Source organism: Pecten maximus, chromosome 1, assembly GCF_902652985.1.
Source record: "Pecten maximus chromosome 1, xPecMax1.1, whole genome shotgun sequence".
NCBI lineage: Eukaryota > Metazoa > Mollusca > Bivalvia > Pectinida > Pectinidae > Pecten > Pecten maximus.
In genome coordinates, this window is record NC_047015.1 from 55,441,809 (window position 1) to 55,466,870 (window position 25,062).

At 36.8% G+C, this 25,062-nt stretch overlaps 2 protein-coding genes across 4 annotated transcripts in view; one reads left to right on the forward strand and one right to left on the reverse strand.

The window, feature by feature from the left end:
- LOC117338457 overlaps positions 1-25,062 on the forward strand; it is a 158,843-nt gene that overhangs the window by 90,349 nt on the left and 43,432 nt on the right. The gene's annotated exons all lie outside the window — the stretch shown is intronic.
- LOC117338467 (BTB/POZ domain-containing protein 17-like) lies at positions 7,111-17,884 on the reverse strand. 3 transcript variants are annotated; one of them, XM_033899824.1, is made up of 2 exons: positions 17,726-17,884; positions 7,111-9,720 (listed from the first exon to the last, which is right to left on the reverse strand). In XM_033899824.1, exon 2 carries the CDS (start codon positions 9,563-9,565, stop codon positions 8,111-8,113), a length of 1,455 nt encoding a protein of 484 aa, XP_033755715.1. In that variant the 5' UTR covers positions 9,566-9,720; positions 17,726-17,884; the 3' UTR covers positions 7,111-8,110. The 3 variants fall into 3 exon arrangements, with proteins under 3 accessions (XP_033755715.1, XP_033755730.1, XP_033755722.1); XM_033899839.1 differs by lacking the exon at positions 17,726-17,884 and adding an exon at positions 17,600-17,618; XM_033899831.1 differs by lacking the exon at positions 17,726-17,884 and adding an exon at positions 11,577-11,596.

The following is a 25,062-nucleotide window of genomic DNA, read 5'->3' on the forward strand; positions in this document are numbered from 1 at the left end:
TAAACAGAAAGGGACGAAAAGGACAGAATAAAGTATTAAACGCAAAGGGACAAAAAGGCTGAGAATATTAAATTATAATAAGCATTATACAGAAAGGGACGAAATGGCTGAGAATAAAACATTCTATAGAAAGGGACGAAACGTCTGAGAGTAAAGCGCATTAAACAGAAAGGGACGAAAAAGACAGAAAAAAACATTAAACATAAAAGGAATAATAACACTGAGAATAAAGCATTATACAGAAAAAAACTGACAACCTACGAAATGTCATATGTTTGGCTATTTTAAGTGTCCACTTAGTAGGTTATAAAGAGAAAAAGTGACATGGCTATGAAACTGCTGACCATATAAACGTGATGAGTTGCTTCATACATCATCGTGGACATTTTAATATAAGTTTTATCGCTACTTACCAGCTGAAAGGCAACAGTTTCCACTTATACAATAAATCACCTCTGTTTTCCGTCTTAAAATATGACAAAGACGAGTTATACTGTTTAGATCTTGTTAATAACTGTGAAATATTTATGATTCCGTCCTGTATAAAATCAGCTTGTCGAGTCCTGCCATCAGCTAACATAATGATTGTCTACTGGAGGTGTTTTATTTAGATGTGAAAACTTCACAAATTCTTGGTATTTTAATGAAATCCATTGAGTGATTACAACAGGTCCTCATTCCATAGATTTTAACCAAGAACAACCCACAGGAAAATTTCAAGAGAGCAAGTTCAACTTTAAAGGGATATAAAACATCAGAACTTACCATAGGCAATGCAGTTGTCTAGAGCAACTGTACGTTTCATTTATAAGGGCCGTCATGACAGGTGCAGTTGTCCTAAATCAGGGTGTCCTTTCATTTATTAGGGTCCTGTATGACAGGTGCAGTTGTCCTAAATCAGGGTGTCGTTTCATTTATGAGGGCCCTGTATGACAGGTGCAGTTGTCCTAAATCAGGATGTCGTTTCATTTATTAGGGCCCTGTATGACAGGTGCAGTTGTCCTAAATCAGGGTGTCGATTCATTTATTAAGGCCCTGTCTGACAGGTACAGTTGTCCTAAATCAGGGTGTCGTTTCATTTATTAAGGCCCTGTCTGACAGGTGCAGTTGTCCTAAATCAGGGTGTCGTGTCTGTTCGTTACCCATAAGGCCAAACTCTATGAAACTTTATGAAGTTCCTAATCTCAAGGTCAAGGTGACTGTTACTAACAATACTAGAACTTGGAATATACCATTGGAAATGCAGTTGTCTGATACAACTGTAGATATTTTAGATATTAGGTCCCTACATTAATGACATGGCGGGGGCTCTATAGCAACCATAATCACAGTGTCTGTCTGTCTGTCTGTCTGTCTGTCTGTCTGTCCTTGACCCTCCGTCTGTCTGTTTGTCCCTCCCTCCCCCTACCAGTAATTTCGTTTCCAGAGATTATTTCAGAATCAAGAAGGCCAAACTTTCTGAAACTTCACATTGTGTGACATTGTGTTGTGAAGATATACAACAGGGGTTTATGATTCGTTCCTAAATATTATAATGTCAAGGGCTGCTACAACTAGAAATGGGAATATATCACAGGAAGATTCAGTTGTCTAAAGCAACAGTAGACTTCCACAGACAACTGTTGAAGAGCTGAAACATTGTGATAGGATCACCAGTGTTCGATTCTTGTTAGTCAAGTTGATTTTGTGTCAGTATAAGTAGTATTATGTGATTTTCCATATCACAGTTTGGAGTTGATACTTAATAAAATTCTTAATGCATTAAGAAAAGTATAAATTCATAATGAGTGTTAATGCGTGCGTGAGATTCGGAGACGAAAATTTTCAGCTAAAATTCTGATTTCAGACTTTCTGTATCTTTTTCTGATGTAAACTTTAAATTTCACAGAGAAAACATTGTATAAAGGCTTATTTCAGATGTTTTTTGCTTTTAACTGATCTTTCCCTACAGTTGTAGAAAAGTTCTTAATTGAATCTTTTTTTTTTTCTGTAAATTGACTTGTTATGAGTTTTGTAATAGAATACTCTAATGGACTTGTCTTGTGTTTGAACACTCTGAGCTTGCGATACCTGGCTGGGCTGACAAGACTTCACTTAACTGCGCAGTACAGTGGGACTAATTTCATTTGTGACATGCTATTTGTTGAATCTATTTATGTAAATTCTCCGCTGTAACTGAAAAGCCATTTTACATCATTGAATCGAGCTTAAATTGCTAATTCCAACATAAAATATGTCACAAATGACTGAGCGTGAATGAAAACTGCTTTCCGCTTCAGTAAGTAACCGCCTGTTCATACATTGTGAAAGAAGCTTAGCATCATCGGAGAAGTCAATGAAATTGCAGGGGGGCTGGAAATGGCACTCGACTTAAATACAATATTTGTGAACTTTTGTGAAAAATCTATGAAGTGGTGAAGTGGTTTGCAAAAAAAAATTAAAAAAAAATAAACAAACAGAGTAAAAAGATGATATATTTGTAAGTTGAGTTAACAAGGGAGGTGGTTTATGGAATAATTGAAAAGGTTTGGAGATTGAATGTTGTACTGTATTTCCAGCCCGTTACAGGTAGTTTAACAGAGAGCAATATGGTACAGGATGTTTACATTGGTGATATACGGGGCCCATTAGCTATACCTGGCCGACAAAGACGCCACTCACCATGCTTTCACACTCGTACACTTTGATGAAATCTATACTACTTTACATAAAATTTCAATTTTTGATCATACGGGTAGGTTTTTATTTTTCTCATTCTTATGCTGTGAAAGGATTTTGACACAGCTATTAGCCCGGCGTCCATCTGTCGTCGCTTCGTAATCGATAATATCTTTGAAAGCCATTTTGTCTATAATGACGTTAATTGATTTTTCTCAAGAAATCTGTAATTGTTTCTCAAGTAAAACTCGATGTTGAGCAACAATGTAAGAAAGCAGTTTGTCATCCGTTAATAGTTTTTCAAAATTTGTTTTCATTGATTTTCCAATTTCCCCTCATTTTGCTTTATACAGTTATGATAATGTATACAAAACAAGTATTGTTTGAACTCTTTTGAAAAATGAAAAAACGAACATATTGATGGTCTGTAACCATTGAACACAACTCTTGTGTTCCTGCCACAATCAATTAGTAGAATTTTTCTTCATTTGTCAGATGATCAATTTGCTTTGTTTAAATTCACAAATTCAGACACAAAAGAATAAATTAGCAAAAAATTATGCAATATGGATCAGAATATGAGTCTTTGAAACAATAGAAATTTGATTTGTTAAAGATTTTGATCGTCTGTACGTATTTTTGAAATTACTTGATTTCTATGAAAAAGGCAATTGTTCACATATGTGCAGATAGATAAACATGTCTTTACTGTTTCATGATACAGCCAGCCAATCAGAGAAAGGCTTTTAAAAAGTATTGTGATAATAATTAATGGCCTTGAGGTCGAATGTCTCAAGTTCAAGGTCATCAAAAATGGTGTTGAAATGTTTATAATGCTATTCCAGTTGAAATATAGTTGAAATAGTAGGCTTTTAAAAAGTATTGTGATAATAATTAATTGCCTTGAGGTCGAATGTCTCAAGTTCAAGGTCATCAAAAATGGTGCTGAAATGTTTATAATGCTATTCCAGTTGAAATATGGTTGAAATAGTTTAACTTTTTATGGTTTTTCAGTTGAAATGTCAAAATTTGTGAGACTTGGCTTAGTTGAATGAAATACTCCAAATTTGAGATGCTCGTTTAGTGCAAAAGTAGTGTGCTTTTAGAGTTCAAATTGTCAAAAATTGCGTTATACCCTTTCAGTTGGAATAGTCAAGTTTGTTATGCTCTGTGATTGAAAGAAAGAAAATCTGTGATGCTTTTTCAGTCCAAAAAGTAAAATGTAATTAATGTAATGTAATTGTGATGAATTATTGGTTGAAATAATCAAACTTTGTGATGCTCTTTAAGTTCAAATTGTCAATCTTCCACTTGAAATATGAATATAGCTCCAAGCGTTTACATATCATAACTCGTAAACTATGGGTATTATTCTCTAGACAGAGAATTGGTTGAACCACAACAGTATTATCAGGAGACAGATTCGTTTCACTATAATCACATTAAATTAGAAACATATAGAGATTTGTCTGTGTCTGCATTGTGCAGTTGCTGTAATAGATATGAAGTGCTCTCTTTATTGAAGGTGATCAGTTGTCAGACCTTCATCCAACTGCTATATGTGTTTCACCTATCGGGGCTGACATATCCCATGTGTTAAAAAATTAGCCTCATTCTCAAAGGACTCCATCCCCTGCATATCCGAAACAAGACGTTTGCGTCCTGGGGAACATGGCCTCCCTCTAGGAAAGGCTGGGCCAGAAAACTTAACCAACCACCGTGCCAGGACAACTTAAAATATCTTATTGATAAAATTGGATGATCTAAAAAGCATTTAACTTAATTTTACTGTGAAAGGAAAATAAATACAAATGGGATTTAGCTGTGGCGGTGTGCCCAGTAGCTTCAGGCTTTAGTGAATATGGATGATAACCTAATAGCTATTAGATTGAACTTCGAGTCTCGCTAGGTACAGGGCTAAGGAAGAGGCTGTCTGATAAGAGATTAACTTCTCATTTGTCTACCAAAGTTTGTCTAAATTAAATTGAGTTTTTTCTGTACTTGACTGTAATATAATTAGAGGCCACTGTGGCGTATGTAGTCCGTGCACATGAAGGGCTTTAATTGGATAGAAAGAGGTAAACTTCACAACAGGAGATGCACATGCACTGTAAGTATTCGGCTCTTCCAACGCTCTCGCATGCGCTCATGTTGCACGCGTGAGTTAAGATAGAATCTTGGTGGCTCCGTAATGCCTTATGGTACAGTACAGTCAAATCTGTGAACAGACCTGATGGCTTTTTGTGTGTATCACTAACATACTAACGAGATCAATTTATAAATGTTTGACAGCCGAAATTGTCTAAACACCAATTTGTGCATCCTCAATTGAATATTATCAATTTGTCTTACAGAACAACCATGTCTAGATTAATGGGATTTGTGCTCAAGGCTACCACCTTCGCAGCATAGAATTAATTTAAGGGTGTATGCTACTTAACTTGTGGTTTGTGTTATCTCCCTTGAATTCTCAGATTTTATCACATTTTGTTTTTGTCATAAACCTGTCAAATATGTTTTGGTTTCTCTATAAGTAAATATGTGTAGGTATATAAACATTTAACATATAATTAAGTCAGATGCAGTCGTGTTTTAACCATGCACTGTCAAAATGATGAAAGTAGTTTCAACAAAACAAAATAAAGATATACCTGCCTTGGGAATAAGAATTGTCACCTTTTGATGATATATATAATTAAATAAAGATATTTTGCATATTTAAAAAAAAACATAAACAAAACAAAGCAAAAAAAAAAAAAAAAAAAAAAATACCGCAGTAATAATTAGTTCTTAAATAAATAATTTAAAAATTTGCCTTAATCTATTAACTCATTAATGAGACTTGGACTTTTAATGGATTTCTATATATTAATGGGAGAAATTTTAATGGAATGATTATTGATGGACTTGCTGTATGTTAGTTCTGACTGATGGGGTCCGGTTAAGGTATAAGGTACCTGTAAGAGGATCTATGACAAGGTCACATACCGGCACATATTTTTATGGAAAAGCCGAAATATTTGAAAATTAGATCAATCTCGTAATTCCATAATGACTGTGCTTATCAGAACTATTTCTTTAATCTATGTTTATCAGCATATGATAATTTCAAAGTTTTCTTTTGATCAATGAATAATGTTCCCTAATGAGCAATATCCAAGGGAAAAGTGCCAAGTATTTCTTTTAATTGTTTGAAGACCTTTTAATTCTCTTTGGTGTCTGGAATCTCTATTTCAACAACATAATCGTTAGATTTTTTTCTTGCTTGCGTTATGAGATATTTCAGTTTTAGAATTGCGAAATGATTTATGCACATGGCTGGAAAACTCATCCTTGCCTGTGTGGTATATATGTGGACTTATTAAGAGCTAGCAGTTATGGCCTGTCAATACATCCTGGCACTCTGGATTTAATTTTACTGAAGATGTTGTCAATTATCAGATAATTATTTATTAACACAATCAAAGGAAACTCTGCATGTTCAACTTGTACCAGAGTTAAAATGTCAAAAGAATCCCTTTCTTTTTAAGTCAGACATTCTTCTAGCAAGGCTGGGATTTTCTCAAGCAGGTTTTTCTTATCTTTAGAACCTTCATTTTAAGTAGATAACCAAATTTTGTCTTGTAAATTTTCCCTTTGGACATAAAAGACTTAAAATTTCCCGTCAGTTTAGGGACTAGATTAAATTAAGCCATCAAAAATGAAATGTTGTTTCCACAATCAGATTTTGGCTGTGGTGAATAATTCCTGATCGGCTTCAAACTTTATTTGGTGCCAACATACAATATTAACTGTATTATTCATGACTTAAGGGTCTTTGATGAAAAAAACTTTTCTTTTTTTTTAAGAAGTTAAATATTTGGCCACTACACAAGTTTTCCAACATGTCTGGTTTAAGCTCTAATTTTCATTAATTTCATATAAAAGTTGATTATTTGTCTGAATTATTTTTTTGTCTATTATTCGGTTGATTTCCACTTTTTATCGTTAATACTTGTGAACTTGACATGAACATTATACCGTTATTTAAGTGAAAGAAACTCGTATCGGCGAAACTACAGAAGAGAGACAGAAGGAAATATGACATATATATTTACATGTATTGACCAGTCTTTACTCTAAACTGATGAGCGACAGAGCGGAGTTATAATGATTATATAATGTTGACAAATATTGACCAAACTTTGCACCAAAAATGACATCTCGCTTAATTCGAACACCCAGATAACTTGAAGTTTTCTCGTGGTTCCGTTGTGTTCGAGTTAACAAAGTTCCACTGTATATGATTTGGAAAAAGATGTCTTTCCCCAAGAGATTATCTGAAAGTTTCAGTCATTTAATTGTTGATGTCAAGTTGTAATGTATTATAATGTTTCGTAAATACTGATCTCCATTTTGTGTTGTTTCGTTCCTACTTCTTGGGTTTTAAAAATGAAAAAAAGATTATTTGAATTAAAATTAACATCTGATTTATTGAGTTCAGTGATGACAAATCAAGCCACGCCTGATGAAGAATTATAAAACCTCGATACTGAAACAACATCCTAAAATCATACATTAATGATATAAAATGTTGACAATTGAATGTATTTAAATAGTTTATTGTAGATTTCATCATCATCATCATCATCGTCGTCGTCATCGTCGTCAAATGATAAGCAGGCTGAATGATATTTCATCATTTGTATTTCATAGAACCACATGCATTTACAAATGTATGTATTTATTTAATGTTTAACCGACCTCCCCCAACCCCCTCTCAAAAAAGTTAACCCAAATTTATATCTTTAATTGTGCTTCATTCATATCATTATCATATTTTCGACAGTTAACTTCCCAATTTTTGCTGTGACTGAAAAACAGTTACTGAAAAAAAAGAAAAAAAAAGTCTTGAATCGTATTTGAGATGAATTTCAAGGTGAAAAACCAGCAGTATACATAACAGTCCTTTATATACGATGTCAGTTTGTCACGTTTTCCATATCAAGATTTGAATTTCTCTATTCACAAAATCATTTCTTGATTCTGATTCAGATTCCAACAGCAGTCGTCTGCTTATTTCGTAATGAAGGGAGATGAATAAATCCTTCAATAAAAGTATTTTTATTGTAATCCATGAATGTAAACAAAACAAAATGCTTCAAAAAACACCAGCCAGATATATTGTGTTCATTTAAAATGAAGAAATCCTTCAAGAAATCCTTCAAGAAATCCTTCAAGAAATCCTTCAAGAAATTCACAGGGGTGCTATAATGTTGATTTATTAGGCCTTTAATGTAAGCACTTTATATAGAAAATGGTTATCAAAATGAAATTCCTCATAAAATGTACAGGAGTTTGATGTTATTTCGATACTTGTGATTTTCTGTGAGTATTTTAAGCACTGAAATCTTGTCAACATTTCCGTAAGGTGACTTTAAGGTTAAACAGATCAAAAACACATCCGTCCCCATCACCTATAACCAGCGTGATGAGCTTCTCCCATCTTTGAGCCAGGGTTCCCGAAAGCAGTATTAGACACAAGGTTTTGCACTAGATTCATTGCAGGGGGCATATTAGGCGTCACTGATGATGTCACAGGACCAAGAGCACTTGCCACTGTCGAATTTCGAGAGTCGCTGTGGCTATGAGACATGTTGTTACCGTTTAAAACAACGGAGGACGGAATTACTCCCGGAGTCATGGAAACTGTTACTGGTTCCGTGTTACGAATCACATTTGGCCGTACGCTTTGCACAAGTTGGGAAGAAGTTAGGTTTTGAACGAAACTCACCGGTTGATTTAGGCTCTGAACAAGAACACTGTGGTTGAGAATGTTTTGCTCCAGGTTCGAGTGCGACAGTTGATTAGATGGCATGGTGCCGTTGACCATGTTCGATTGAAGGTGATGAAGGTTTGAAATCTGGTCGGTTGACTGGGCACGACTAGAAAGAACACTGGGGGTAAACGATCGGGATTGATAATGGCGCGGCGTATACTGCAATCCTACGAATTCGTCTTTTGCCTCGGCCAAATCTTTAAAACAGTGATAATGCACTGCATTATTAACCAAAACCTGAACCTGGGGAAAGTTTTTGAACGCTCCGTTCTTTTGAAGTTGGTACAAAATGCGTCTGTGAAGAAATGGATACCGTATGTTAACAAGGATATCCTCAATAAGTGTCTTGTCACTTAGGTTATTCTTCTTCATCCAGTCCGTCGCGGAGGTGAGGATTAAGTTTTCCTCAGCCATGCAGTCATCCGAACGGATAAGGTCACATACGAGTTGCCAGCTGCAGTTTTGCCACCTGTCACACTGCACAAGCTCTTTGAATTTGGCACACAAGACTTTGAATGATAAATTCCTAATGTCCTCTGGGAATAAGTTGCACTCATAAAGATCACAGACAACCTCGACTTGGAATCCACGAATGTTTTCATAAACTCCCATCATATTGTGAAGTATTTGTGTCACATAACTCTGACAATGATGTACAAGGGACTTGACGGAGTATTTCGCCGCCAGCTTGTGAAGTGGGAGTACGTAATCACGATGAAGCCAAACAGCTCCGCTGTATATGAAATAAAGAAAACGACTAAATACGAGGCTACACTCGATAGACTCGTGCAGGCACAACACCGGCTTTTCGTCCGAATCCAAACCACTTGTTTCGTTTAATAAAGCTGCTAATGTATCACTTTTCATTCCCAATATCATCTTATGGCCATTGAACACAAATTGGCCATCGTTAACGTTAAGAATGACATCACTCAAAGTTTCGTTGTCAAAAAGGGATTCAAATGACTGTGACGTTTTCACTTTCTTACTTCCATCGTTGATATTGTCAGCGTTTATTTCCTCGGGCCCGTTTTCTGGGGGCTTGGACGGGTCAGGATAGTGTTGGCCGCTTGGACTGAATCTTTTCATTATCCGACAACCGCATTTTACCACAAACCGGCGAAAGTGTTCATGTATGTCGTTGCCCTTCGTTTTGTCAGTATTGTGTTAACTACAGGCCCTACAGAGGATGCTGTTTCTCTCTCCGACTACAGTTCACCAGTCATCTCAAAAAATTCCAAAATCTGAAACGATAAAAAAAAAAATCCAACTAATTGAATGTAAATCTGATTATAAAAACATAAATATCAAATTCAAGTTCCTTCAAATTGATTGTGCATCAAAGTTGAACAGTTGAAGTGTGTCAGTTGAGGCAAGATAGACGAGAAGTTTTTATGATGTGTTTAAAAGTGGAAAGATTGCTATTCATCACTTTGAAGCCCGTCACAAGCCAAGTCCCATACACTTTACTCATTCAGCAGCCCAAAACAAATTTCACATTAATTTTACCTTTTGCAGAGGTGTTCAAAAACTTTTTCCCCCCGATGTACATAAATGTCATCCAGTGTGTGATTTTGTGTAAACTACACCTTCAGATAGTCCCACAGAAACAAGCTGTGATATAAAAGGCAGAAAATATCACCTGCCGATGATGAGCATCTAAGTGTCTATGTACGAGGCTCCAGTGATGAGGGGTCGCACTGAGGCTGCCGATATGGCAGTAGTGACTCTCGAGTGGGCCTTATATATCTTGCCTGGCGTTCTTCAGTCAGGTGATTGAGCCATCATGTAAGTTAATTAAAACTTCCCAATCAATAAACATGCAAAATAAAATCTCGTTCTGACTGAGCTGGTCGCTGAATGCATGTGCAGTGTGGCGGACTGGAAACCTATCCTCCTCATTACCGTTACTCCTCCCCCTTTCCCCTCCCCCTCCCCCTTTCCCCTCCCCTTTCCCCTTTCCCCTCCCCCTCCCCTCCTCCTTTCCCGACCCCCTCCCCCTCGCCCGCCTTTCGCTGGAACACTGAATCCTTGGGGATGGTACTTGCACTTTTGTGTCTCAAGAAGGCATTCATTTTTATGCAAACTACCCGACTTGCAACCAATTACCGAGAAAATGCATAGCTTTGTGCAATGGATATTTGAAATAAATTTTCCAATCTCATACAAATGCAGCGAGAGGCGCTGTATGAATTGATCACGACAGTTGACATGAGGGCGGACAGGACAGCTAATTACGTTAACACTGACGGATGAATAAACTGATTGGATAAGAGGTGGTCATATTGTTCTTGGCCTAATTATCGTTAATTATGATTGATTGATTATCTCGTTAACACACCTTAACTTTTACAGGTAGCGTGATACGGCCTTATAATCAGCAGTGAATTAGGTCAGGGTAGGTCCAGGTTGGACTTTTCGGTACAGCACAGCTGCTGTGATATGCTATCATATAAATTATTAAGAAGTAGTTGTAAACAGAAATGTGATTGAGAAAATAGTTTATGGCCACTTTCCTGCCACTTTAGATAAAACAGATTAGCTCGATATCATTTGCATTAATATCATTTCCATATCACTGTGTAATTTTCTCCAGTTGGGTTCAGCCTGGGTGTTCTTCTTTACAAAAACATGTAAAACCTTACTCTTTATACATGTACATAATAACTGTTTATCATCGTTCTTCTCAATTTTTTTTTTTTTTTTATCACGTTGAATAATATTCCATACATTTGTCCATATACACCACTGCTGAATAATTTGAAACTGTACAGTATAAATTTCAAATGCAAATTGCTGATTATAACATCATTATGAATTGCAGGAAGTTATATTATGTTGTTAGCATATTTCGGAAGCCATATTTTATCTGAAGCATTAACAAAAACACGAGAAATATTTTTAAACTATTGAGTCGTAAAAATTAGAAACCAAAAAATGTTTTAAAAGTTGTGTATGCTGAAGGAAAACACAGAAATTTCACTACTTACCGTAGTATTTTTACAATCCCATTGCTAAAATAGAATCTATAGAAAGAAAGTATTAATCAGAACAGCCATTGGCAAAATAACAAGAGCACTTGAACAATACTTCAACATACTTCAACATGTATTCACTCAATTGAAGTCAAGGAGTTAGGGATATATTACTGTAGGTGAGTGTATTCCATGCCTTGAAGCGTTGCCTCCTGTCGTAAATACCTACGGCCCGGTCTGTATATAACCACTATATCCACATGTACCTCCTATAATAACCATATTTGAACTGCCCCAAGCATTTAAGCTACATAGACTATTTGTCTGACAAGCATAATCTGGCTTAATGCAAATGTTTGCTGGACGATTGATTTGCATTGCCCACTAGATTAGGAAGTTTGTATATCCCTTTACTGAGGCCTATCAACGATAGCCGCTTTTCTATGTGTCAATCACACGAGTGAAATCGATCAGATTTAGTACGATAAGTTGTATGTGTTTCACAATGATTCGTGCACCCATGATATAAATATGGTTAGGATTTTTTTTTTTTTTTTGTTGGACTGTTTTCGTTTTTTATCGGTTGTACAAATTTTCGCAGTCACTGTGTCTAGAAGAGGTGGGGTCGATGCATTTATCATTAGGTGTTTTGATAATCTTTTTCAAAACTGTGGGCGAATTTAAGTGCTGTCTGGGGGAAAAATAAGGAAATTGCTGGTTTTAAAGGACATCTATCAGTGCAGCTGACAAAAAATCAGTGTTTTTTCAGGGTCTGAGTCAGGCAGCCGGTCCCCATGTCCCGCACAACTCTTGTCGCATGACTCTTAATACCATTCATCGGAACCATCATTATGCCGGAATTTGCAGTGATAAACTTTCAAAATGTCGAGACTTCAGAAAGACTTTAATGATTAGGAAATAATAACGAATAAGCAGATCTGGATCACTGATGTGCTTGTTTAGAATGGAAAATTGGCCGTCTCGGGACTTACAAGATGTCTGGTGTCCAATGAAGGACCCGACAAGCAGTATTTATTGGTCTTAAACCCTGCTGAAGGTCAGAATACAGACAATGTAATCCCGATGGTATGATTTAAAATACATTTGCATTATACAAGCATTTGGCTTCGCATTTGCATTTTGTACAGTTATTAAAATTTATGCAAAATGCTGATTTAGAAAAGCTTAATTACTTTATTCAGTAATTTTTTTTTATATTGATTGATTGAATGAGATTTAGAAAGAGAAAGGAAATTTATTAATGAAACGTTTGAGAAAAAAGAAATATTTTGAATGATGAAGCCGTTGTATATTATAATGAATACCATGGAAAAGAAGTATTTTGATAAAAAATTTCAAAAAATTAATATTTAATTAAAATTATACATGAAAAGAACTTTTAAATGAAGTTTTTAAAGTTAGATTGATAATTTAATGAGGTGTTCTGAGTGTAAGAGAAGTAATATTTCAAACTACATTCATTTCAGTTGTCAAATTTATTGTATAATATTATACCTTTATAATAAGACATCTTGTTGATTGATGTTTTATAACTGATAAAAGTACATGGTGTTCTGGTCACCAAGTAGAAATGTTCCTATATCTAGATATTTTTTATAGCCTTGACCACACATACTGACCAGAACTGACCAGACCAATATCTCTGTCCAGAGAGTCTTTGAAAATATATACTAGACACATAATGGCCAAACCAGGGCAGACACAATTCCTTTTGGGACACATAAACTATACAGGCACGGCTTCAGGTGATGGAGAATCGGAAGACAATTTTCTGACAGTAAGGAGGTCTAGTGGACAGAGTGTCCACTCAGTGGTCACTAATGTCCAGTCACCTTGTAGGGTCGGTGCACAGATGTCTGCACACTGGCGACAGAGGTGTTGGAAGAAGGTGTCGCTACAAATGGATGACCTGCGGCTATTTGTTTTGGTAGTGGACATGAGCATGGTGGCATGTCCAGTTTGATTGACAGGGTGTAGACAGGAAAGCCTGGCCGCTTGACCGGTGATATGGTTATGATTAGTTATGATTGGCGTGATGGTCCATTAGGCATCCAAGGACTGGGGGCCTATGTGGAGGGCCGATGATAATAGATAGGGTTAATCATGATTGATATATATGTACCTTACAAAGTAATGACCGCTGTCATGGTTGACTGATGACAGCCCTTGTACCTAATAATCACCCAAGATTTGTGCGTATCAAGTCTGTTTTATTGATTTCTATATAGACTCCCCAGCTACTTCACACAATAAAGAAAAATGTCAGAACATAACAAATAGGACATTTTCTACATTTCTTTCGAATTTAATAAAAGTTGTTTTTTGATTAGTCATCAATACCAATTATCAGAGAGGTATATTCATTATGTTCTATTTCTATAATAATTTTTTGCGTGTGATTTTTGTTTGAAATTTAGGTTCAAGAGATTTTCTTAACATACGTGCTATGACATGACATCTCATAATCTACGGTTTAAGAAGATATATTAAAAAAAAAATCATGTGAAAAGCAAAGGTTTTAAAAAAAATGTTTTGGAAAAGACTTAAAATATATCTAAAATTCCGCTTTTAAACAGGAAAGCCCACGGAGAAAGGGAAAACTTTAAACCTCTTAAAAGAATAACAACATTCCTTTAAGTTGTAGGACAGTATTTCGTAGAAGATTATATTATAATAGAGGTAGATCAGTAAAAACTAACAGCTTCCTTGGTTTATAAGTCAAATTTCCTTTTCACTATAATGTGTTTGTTTTACTTTTCCTCCATTACAAACCAAAGTAAATGTTTGTATGTCCCTACAGCCTTGTTATACAGTCGTAACAATTTTTATTGGTTAGACTTACACTCTTATCAGCCGGTCGGTTTACTTTAACCACATAACAAGCCTGCTACCCTCATTGATTCTGTTTCCCTTACATCTATTGATTTCATGTCCTGAATCGCTGAAACGATAGCGGTCGGTTTCCTTGGAGATTTTATCTACGGATACTCTGGGTACTTTGTCGTGTGTACCAGGTAATTTTCCCTGTAAAGGTTAATGACTGTTCTACCTAGAGCCTCTTGTTACACTTGATTTATGAAAGTCGATATGATTTGCAAAAAAAAAAAAAAAATAATAAAAATATTCGTTTCCATTTTAGTATTGAACAGTTTTATGACCTTTTTATAGGCCTCCAGGACGGTCACTTAAGGGGGCATGTGTACTCTTTGTTAAATCACTCCCAACCTTCAAAAGTCTAACCTACCTAATTTTTATTTTGTTCCATTCTCAATTTCTGACTTCAATAGAATGTAGCTGACATGAAAAATGTTTTTTCAGTCACGATGCAGATAATAGCGATAGTTAGCACGAATAAAACATTTTTTTTAAAACATTTTTTTTTTTTTTTTTATGTTCGTGATAAATGGGAAATCTTTGGTGCTGTGTACCTTTCGAATAAATATTTATAGTCTTTTGATTAAAGTTTCTTCAGAGAAGCCTATGCTAACCTGCAGAACAAACCAATAATTCACATAGCATTTACACCGAGCTGACAAGCCATGCTACTCTCTCTTTCTGGAGAGAGGCAGCACGGGAGCAGGCACCAGGCAGACCCCGACATATTTCATGGTATGATCATGCTATTACACTTGATTAGCGGTGCTCCAGATGATTACCTATGCCCCCGAACAGCTCCGATCATCAAACACCACACAGGGTAGGCCAACAGGAAAAGGCCCATTATCATAGGGAGCCAGCCGATCGCAAAACAGATCAAGGGCAACAATATGGAGACACAACGAGTGGAGGAACATAAGTTAGCCTGATTGACACTGAACAAGAAGTGAAAATGTAAAAAAGACATTTCAAGTTGATATTCTTATCGCCCCAGAAAGATCTTCAGTTCCCTGTGAGAGTTGTTTCTATAATAAGTGTGTGCCATGATGTCTGTAGTCAAATTTGTGAGCAGACACCCTGAGGGACCGGGACGGTCGAGGACATCAACACTCTGAACCTCTGAGAACCACGCTGCTAGCTCACAGAAAGTAGATCGTTAGGGCAGAATGACCTTGGGGTGCTTTAAACAGTATTTAGAGACAGGAAGATGAAAGGTTTTGAATATATGGTTCAGAGTGATATCTTGATTTGGGAGACAATGGGTTGTGAAACAATGGTTCAGAGATGAATTTCTAGAAGTGTGCTGACATTTGGGAGCTCTGAACTGATGGTTCGTTCTGATAGAGAGGCAATTAGGGGTTCTGAACCAATGGTTCAGAGATGAATCTCTGGAAGGGAGATAATTAGGGGTTTTGAACCAATGGTTCGGAGATGAATCTCTGGAAGGGAGATGATTAGGGGTTCTGAACTGATGTTTCAGAGATGAATCTCTCAAAGAGAGACAATTGGGGGTTTTGAACCGATGGTTCAGAGATGAACCTAGGGCTCAAAGATTAGTTCTGAATGTACGGGTACAAAATTAAAGACAGCTAGGGTTTTTGAAATTAGGAATGCACAACAAGACAAGACGGTGGGTCTGAAGTACAGGAGACTGAAAGATTATGATCAGATAGCCAAAATGCACCAACTAATAATGTCCTGTGGTTAATTGAGCCGTAAAGTAGAAGCGCCATGTCCTGAAAACATCCTCCATCAACCTGTGATTGCTGAGTACAGCTAAAGTGCAACGTCCTCCAAACCTGCCTTGTACTGACAAACAGCCCCCGGGGCTCCCATGCTAGAATTTCCCCCCATTAATTAGAATGTCAACAATCTAATAGCTAATATGATGGATGACAAGTAACGTGTATACATTACATGAAACAAATGCTTCATTCTACTAGATAAAGTTTCTTTTTAAGTATGCAAAGGAGAGATTGAAGTACTTTCAACATCAAATCGTTAATCTAAATAAAGACTCATTATTGTCAATAAAAATTTTCTCCGGATCATTAAATAATGCTTTCTTTGTGATGTTGGATTTAATTAGGTTCTTAACGTCACTTAGATTTTTTTTTTCGTTTTAATTAGAATCAGGAGTGATTAAGTTTCTTTGTGTCACAGTTATTTTAATTATTATAACAAATAAGTGTTTTTGACTTTTAAAATATTCATTAAATTTTTTTTTTAAATTTGTCTAGAGATGGAACAATAAGACACAGCAACATTGGTTTGGTTATGTTTAATATTTTCCCAAAGTACAAGAATGACATGATTTATTTTAAGTTACGTTTTTTCTCTTAATGAAAACAGAAAGTTCACTTAAGTGTTAAATATGATCAACAAATTAGCGTAGGCGTAAGTATAATACGCTGTTAGGAATGTTGAAAAACAAGCCATCGTTTGAGACTTGTAAATAAATTAGCGTAGGACCTTGTCTTTGTCGTAGTGTGGACCTTACCTTAGTTTGTTTAAGTGATTCCTGTACAAACACTAACAGTAAGTCCCGAGGACACTTCTGATCCGTTAGGAGGAGCGACTGTTATCATTTCGACTAAAATGTCGAGAGTATTCCATTTCGCTTAACTATTTAAACACTCCTACACGACGACTCTAACCCAGAAACAAATGATGGACCTATTACGCGGGCTAAATTAGTACTGAAGAATCATCCATCATATATGATGACATCCATTTCACTTTGCCTGTCATTCCAAGTTTCACTTAATATAGACTGGTAAAAATTCCTCTTCTTTATAATTCCTTTAAAACTGACGTACTGCTTGGCCTCTTGAAGAATAATTTATATCTAAGGGCTGTTCGGTACAAAAGTAATTTTTTTCTGTCGTCGTATAAGTTTACACAGGAAATACAAACCGATTACCTGTAGAAATTATAATAGAGAAGATTTAAACTATAATAAATCAGATAGCAAATGTGAAGAATTTTTGCTCCATGAATCATGAATTTGTAGCATGTTCCGAAGTTCAACCGACTTATTTATAAGAAAATCTGACAAGCAAAATCTTTAGACCAGTTTTAAACCCCCTTTAAGTTAGCATGGTTAATGTTTATAAGACAGTTAGGACCGTATGTTTTTTCTAATGTTTTGAGGTAGACATTGTTCTGATGTTGTGCCGATTATCATACATTGTGTCAACACTAGTTGAGCCAGCGATTTAAAGAGATCAAAGCCGAGCGTTCATCTTACCTGAGTGGTTCTTATGATGGACGGAAATGAACACCTCAATGTTACCTGTACTGACTATACACACGAGGAGAAAACCAAACTCATGTTTTCCTTGTAAAAGGAGAGTTACATTTATAGAATACTAACCTCCAGGTCCAGTAGAACTACACAGATATCCTTTGAATGTTATATATATATACTCCAGTCATTGAATTGTTAAGAAAATCACTGTGACGCCAGTGGCCTACTGGTCGGATCAAATGTGAGCTTGTGTTTGTGTGTGTGTGTGTGTGTACTGTTGGGTTAAGATTGCCTGGTCTCCACCGTGCACTCTGATTGGGTAAGTGTATGTTGTTGTAGAAAGAGGCGCTCAAGCATATCGACAGACATGTGTCTCCAACTTTCGGCTCCTGGGCAAAAAAGGTTGGGCCATTGAGGTCATTACCGAGTATTGTACTGGACGACAGGAAGCAGTTCTGTTCAAATTGTCAGTTATCCACAAATCACTTATTATATACGCACAATGAACAAGAACAAAATGGCTAGAAAAACGTATACAACTTCTCTCAATAAGAAATAACAGACCCTTCCCGAAAGACTCTTAAGTGCCAATGACTTAAACATTGTCAAAGGCAATTTACGTTCAGCCATAGAAGTGGCTAATAACCAAGTTCTCGGTGAAAAAGAAATATGATAGTTCATATATGAATTAAATGGCATTCACTGCTGCCTATTTCTCTGTCAGTTCCTGGGAAAGTTTATATACGACTACACAGTAGAAAGTCACCTGCTTCAGACCAAAAAAAAATTTTTTTTTTTTTTTTTGAAAATATAATTTGTCTTCTTCCCCAGTACGAGTTCTGCTTTCTTTGATGTATGATAAATTGCCACTTTTCTGCTGGGTTTTTCAATGACTGCCATAATTCATGCAAGCAATGAAGTTGCACAAGTTCAAAATGATATAATGTTACAAGTCTGTTATACATATATATATATATATCTGACAGAGATAACCTTGCTATTGATTATCAAAGACCTTGATTTAATTACTTATAAAAATAATTCTATATATCATAGAGATAAAAAAAAAATATAGAATTTTGTTTTATAGATGAAAGGAATGAATTCAATTCCAAAAGGCAAAAATAAATAACATGTGGATACTATATTTAATGAGATAAAAAGTATCAATTAAAATATTTTTTTTGATGATATTCCAGGAGCTTGGTAATTGAAATATAAATTCTATCACTTTCTTACTGTTCTTGTTTCTCTCTGTTTCATTCATGCTATCTCTCGTCTGTCCAACTCTTTTCTTTTTCTCTTTCTGTCATCTTGTTTTTCTCTCTCTCCCTGTCTGTCTATTTCTCTATCTTTCTCTCAACCTTGACTATCTATCTGTCTCCCTCTCTCTCGGTATATCTCTCTCTCTCTTAATCTTGACTGTCTCTCCCTTTCTCTCAATCTTGACTATCTCTCTCTCCCTTTCTCTCAATCTTGACTATCTCTCTCTCCCTTTCTCTCAATCTTGACTGTCTATCTATCTCCCTTTCTCTCCATCTTGACTGTCTATCACTATCTGCTTCATTGAGATCTCGACTCTCTCCTTCTCCGTCGGTGGTTCTTTCATTCTCTCAAATGTCTATCTCTCCCAGCTTCTGTGCATCTCTCAACTGTCGATCTCTCAGGCACTCTCTCTATCCATCTCAATTAATCTCTCTCTCTCTCTCTCTCTCACTCTCTATCTCATTTGAGTTTGATATCTGGATTAATACATTTATAATATAGAGTAGACACCATCAGTAACATCCTGTATTTCTCTGACCTGATGTAAAGACCAGGAGATTTTACAGGGGATCCTGAAGGAAAGACTCTATGGAGAAGTAGATGGACCTGTTAATTTACATCTGGTGGAGCTTTTAACTGTAATAGGGACTAAAAACTGGGTCAGGGTCAGGAGGTGTACAGTAGAGATAGCTTCACTAATTCTGAGGATATTCAAATTTCTAAAACAAATTTATCAAAGAATTGTATAAAATCATCCTTTAATAAAACCATTTTCAACCATTTTTCTTTCTTTCTTTCTTTCTTTCTTTCGTATCGAACGTTTCAGTTTTTATGACTGACTTAAAAATAGAATTCATTATATTCAACATTTTTCTTTCTTTCTTTCTTTCTTTCTTTCTTTTTAAAAGTTTCAGTTTTTATGACCGACTTTTTAAGAATTAATACATAATTTAGTAATTGGGAAAAGACTTAGTAAAGTGATTTGTGTGTTGTGAGGACTAAGACTGGCCATATTGTCGAGGTTCCTAGTGAAATAGACTCTGTCAGCAGTCCATTTCTGCGGACATTCTTGACAGAACTGGCAATGATAAGTTGATTGAGTTAATGGCTAACACCGCCCTGGCAACCAAGATGGTGCATTAAGGGGATAGGACTGATCACCATTCCAAAGTTAATCATTTGTACCTGGTAGTTGGGAACTGCTAATCCACATTGTGCAACATCAATTTCCTGCCTATATATATAGCCCCTAATCACTGTTTCCTTATCAACTTGATATTTACCTTGTAACTTAGTGCTAAGACTATGCAGTGGTGAGCGATGCACTGGCCAGGATTTGAGTTGTGAGAGCTCGGCTGTGTGTTGGTAATATGGTGTGCTGTCTCTGATAGCTCTGTTGTGCAGAGATTTGTTTATATTTATCCTACATCTATCATAGCCTAGGTTACTGCTATAGAGGCAGAGCAGGCCCCAAGCTCTCTGTACCACTGAACCCCCTGTATGAGATGCTGAGCTCGGTCCTCTGGAACTGCCAACCCTAGGAGCACCTGCCTTGATAAGATCACCTCATGTTTTCAACCAAAAAAAAAAAAAAAAAATCTTGTGCCTTTAAAATAAATTCTTTCTTGCTATGTGAAAACTTTGTTAAACAGACAAAACAGTAAAATCTTGTCACCATTTTGTGTGAAAAGTGTGCCACCAAGTACCACCAATTGAACAGTGAAACCTTGTACTGTTTTATAGCTATCATCATTTATCAGTAAAACCTTGTTATACTGCCACCATTTGTACAGTAAAACCATGTTATAGTGCCACCATTTGTCTGGTAGAGTCTTGTTATACTGCCACCATTTGTACAGTAAAACCTTGTTATACTGCCACCATTTGTCCAGTAAAACCTTGTTATACTGCCACCATTTGTCAGTTAAACCTTGTTATACTGCCACCATTTGTCAAGTAAAACCTTGTTATACTGCCACCATTTGTCAGTAAAACCTTATTATACTGCCACCATTTGTCCAGTAAAACCTTGTTATACTGCCATCATTTGTCCAGTAAAACCTTGTTATACTGCCACCATTTGTCAGTAAAACCTTGTTATACTGCCACCATTTGTCCAGTAAAACCTTGTTATACTGCCATCATTTGTCCAGTAAAACCTTGTTATACTGCCACCATTTGTCAAGTAAAACCTTGTTATACTGCCACCATTTGTCAAGTAAAACCTTGTTATACTGCCACCATTGTCCAGTAAAACCTTGTTATACTGCCACCATTTGTCAAGTAAAACCTTGTTATACTGCCACCATTTGTCAAGTAAAACCTTGTTATACTGCCACCATTTGTCAAGTAAAACCTTGTTATACTGCCACCATTGTCCAGTAAAAGCTTGTTGTACTGCCACCATTTGTCAAGTAAAACCTTGTTATACTGCCACCATTTGTCCAGTAAAACCTTGTTATACTGCCACCATTTGTCAAGTAAAACCTTGTTATACTGCCACCATTTGTCCAGTAAAACATTGTTATACTGCCACCATTTGTCTAGTAGAGTCTTGTTATACTGCCACTATTTTGTTAGTAAAAGATATTTAAGCTGTCACGTACCATTTCTCCAGTAAACCTTGTTATACTGCCACCATATTTGTCCAGTAAAACCTGAACTTTAACCTTAACTGCCGTCATTTGTCTAGTGAAACTACTACAATGGTTTGCCTTGTGAAACTTTGTTATACTGCCACCATTTGTCCAGTAAAACCTTGTTATACTGCCACCATTTTCCTGTAAAACCTTGTTATACTGCCACCATTTTTCAGTAAAACCTTGTTATACTGCCACCATTTTCCTGTAAAACTTTGTTATACTGCCACCATTTTCCTGTAAAAGCTTTCACAATTTGGCTGGTAAAACTTTGTTATATTGTCATCAAAGATGTTTTTATCTGATGGAATCACACATCTGGCGCGACTTTTACTTGACAGCAATGTCAACATCACCATATTTCATAAATTTTCATGCAAATTCTCCAGATTAACTTTAATTAGAACATACATTTCCATAATTTTTCGCATGTTTAATGTTCTGCATAAGAGAGTCCTATATCTGATAGACTTTAATCCCCGTGTATAAGTTGGAAGGAAAACCATCTGGCTCCACAGCAAATGTGCCAGTGTTTTACTCAAAAGTAAAAAAAAAATAAAAGAAAAAAAGGTTTGGAATTTCACAAAGTTTGTGATGGGCTTTTATCAAAACAAGACCCAACACCAAGTGTGAGGAGAAAACAAGAGGAAGACTCTTTCATCCAATTCTGTGTACTGTTAGTTGTCTGATGAACCAAGAGAAAACACAGGATTCTCCTCCCCGAATACAGTACAACCTCTGGCATTGAGACCGCCAGTTATCATGGAGATATTCATCGAAGGCTTCCTCTCATCTCAAACGTAGCTGACTCGACAAAGAATTGCTTTTCTTTACTTTTTTGTCAGTAAATCTAGATTTCTTCAGTTTATCAGGCAGATTCTGATACTTTCCGAGTGTCAAATACATGTTAAGATAAACTTTTTAACAGATTTGAAATGAAAATTGTGGGAGAAAAATGATGTAAAAATCTATAGTGTTGTTGTATATTTCTCATACTGTGGTTTATTATTAACTTTTAAGAGGTCTTGGGTATCCGTAAAACATGTAATAGTGTATTTATAGTTAAGATACAGCAAGGAAAAGCTATTTAACCGTGAATGTGTCCCCGAGCGTTGTAAGGCTGATGAGGAAGTGTTGATCAACAGATGAAATTTACATCCTGTCAATCACATTTGCATGTTTTATTGAGCTGGTATTGTTGAAATCTTAAAACGCTTCTGATACATTTTCTATTTCCGTCTTCCTTTTACCTATCAGACGAAGATATCATCGAAGTACTACATGTACTGTCAGTATATGACTTGCTAAATTTAATTTTTTTCATCACTAGTACATTCAGAAAAAAATTCCATTACTCGCTATCGAGATATCTTATGATCCCCATACTGTATTGAGGGCAGAAGATGTCTTCCTCCTCGCCAGGGAGTTTGGGGTAGATTTGACGTTCACACAGTGATAGGAATCGTGATTGATGCTCTTCTGATACCAGTGATTACGAGGGACACTCACATCCATTTTCTAATTAGTATACGTAACCTTTAGAAGCACTAAACGCACCTTTTCCCATCATTTTAAGTTTAAGTTTGGCTAGAAAATGTACATTTCCTTGAATCCCCACTATCTCAATCTGGCCGGGGGAAAAAAATAAAAAATTACCAACCCCCACTTTCTCACTCTGGCTAGAAAACATACATTTACCTACACCCTGACTAGATATATCACTTTGGCTGAAAAAAAAATTCCAACCCCCCTACTGTCTCTCGAGTTAGGAAATTTACATTTACCAACCCCCCAATGGCTCTCACTGACTTTTACATTTACCAACCCCCCAATGGCTCTCTCTGACTTTTACATTTGCCAACCCTTAATGGCTCTCTCTGACTTTTACATTTACCAACCCCTTAATGGCTCTCACTGACTTTTACATTTACCAACCCCTTAATGGCTCTCACTGACTTTTACATTTACCAACCCCTTAATGGCTCTCACTGACTTTTACATTTACCAACCCCTTAATGACTCTCACTGACTTTTACATTTACCAACCCCTTAATGGCTCTCTCTGACTTTTACATTTACCAACCCCCCAATGGCTCTCTCTGACTTTTACATTTACCAACCCCTTAATGGCTCTCTCTGACTTTTACATTTCCCAACCCCTTAATGGCTCTCTCTGACTTTTACATTTCCCAAACCCTTAATGGCTCTCTCTGACTTTTACATTTACCAACCCCTTAATGGCTCTCTCTGACTTTTACATTTACCAACCCCTTAATGGCTCTTTCTGACTTGAAAACATACATTTCCCAACCCTTACTGTCTCACTCTGGCTAAAAAACACATTTCCCAACCTTACTCCCTCAACATATCCTGTGGACGGGGTTTGATGTACTCTGCTAAATTGAAGGATTTCTTTCTCCTCTATACCAAATTCTCTCTAACCCCAGGAGTTTTCAGTCCCACCCTAACTCGAGTAATTTTCATCTTTAAATAGACACCCACCTCATTTCTAACAGATTCATCTCTCCCTCTCAACTGACTCAACACCAGGTACCTATGTCATTAACAGCAGTCTATAGGCCTTCCCTAATTCACAGATTAACTAATTTATATCACCCTGTGTTTTAGAGTTTGGAGGAGAAAGGTGACTTATTCCATCTTTATCATAATGAAATTATAGACCGATCCTAATGGCAGGGCAATCCTCACGTTATTATATCAACAACATGTCTGAGTCAGTGTTCAACATCCTCCACCAACCCGCCTTTCTATGATTCCAGATCCACACCTAGCTCATATAAACTTTTGTTTCTTTTTAGTTGGTGAAAGTTGGTTTGTAACTTTAGTATGAGTAGCTACAGATCAAGTGCGAGTTTCAGGGTTTTTGGGTCAATGTCAAGGTCACTGACAGAGGGATGGAACAGACCCACACACTTGACAGAGGGACGGGACAGACCCACTCATATGACAGAGGGACAGGACATACCCACCCACTAAACAGAGGGACAGGACATTTCCACCCACTTGACAGAGGAACAGGACAGACCCACCCACTCGATAGAGGGACTGGACAGACCCAACCACTCGATAGAGGGACTGGACAGACCCCCTTGACAGAGGGACGGGACAGACCCACCCACTTGACAGACGGGACATACCCACCCACTTGAAAGAGGGACAGGACATACCCACTTGACAGAGGGACAGGACATACCCACTTGACAGAGGGACAGGACATACCCACTTGACAGAGGGACATACCTACCCACTTGACAGAGGGACAGGACATACCCACCCACTTGACAGAGGGACGGAACAGACCCACTCACATGACAGAGGGATGGGACGGGACAGACCCACCCACTTGACAGAGGGATGGGACATACCTACCCACTTGACAGACGGGACATACCCACCCACTTGACAGAGGGATGGGACATACCTACCCACTTGACAGACGGGACATACCCACCCACTTGACAGAGGGACGGACCCACCCACTTGACAGAGGGATGGGACATACCTACCCACTTGACAGATGGGACATACCCACCCACT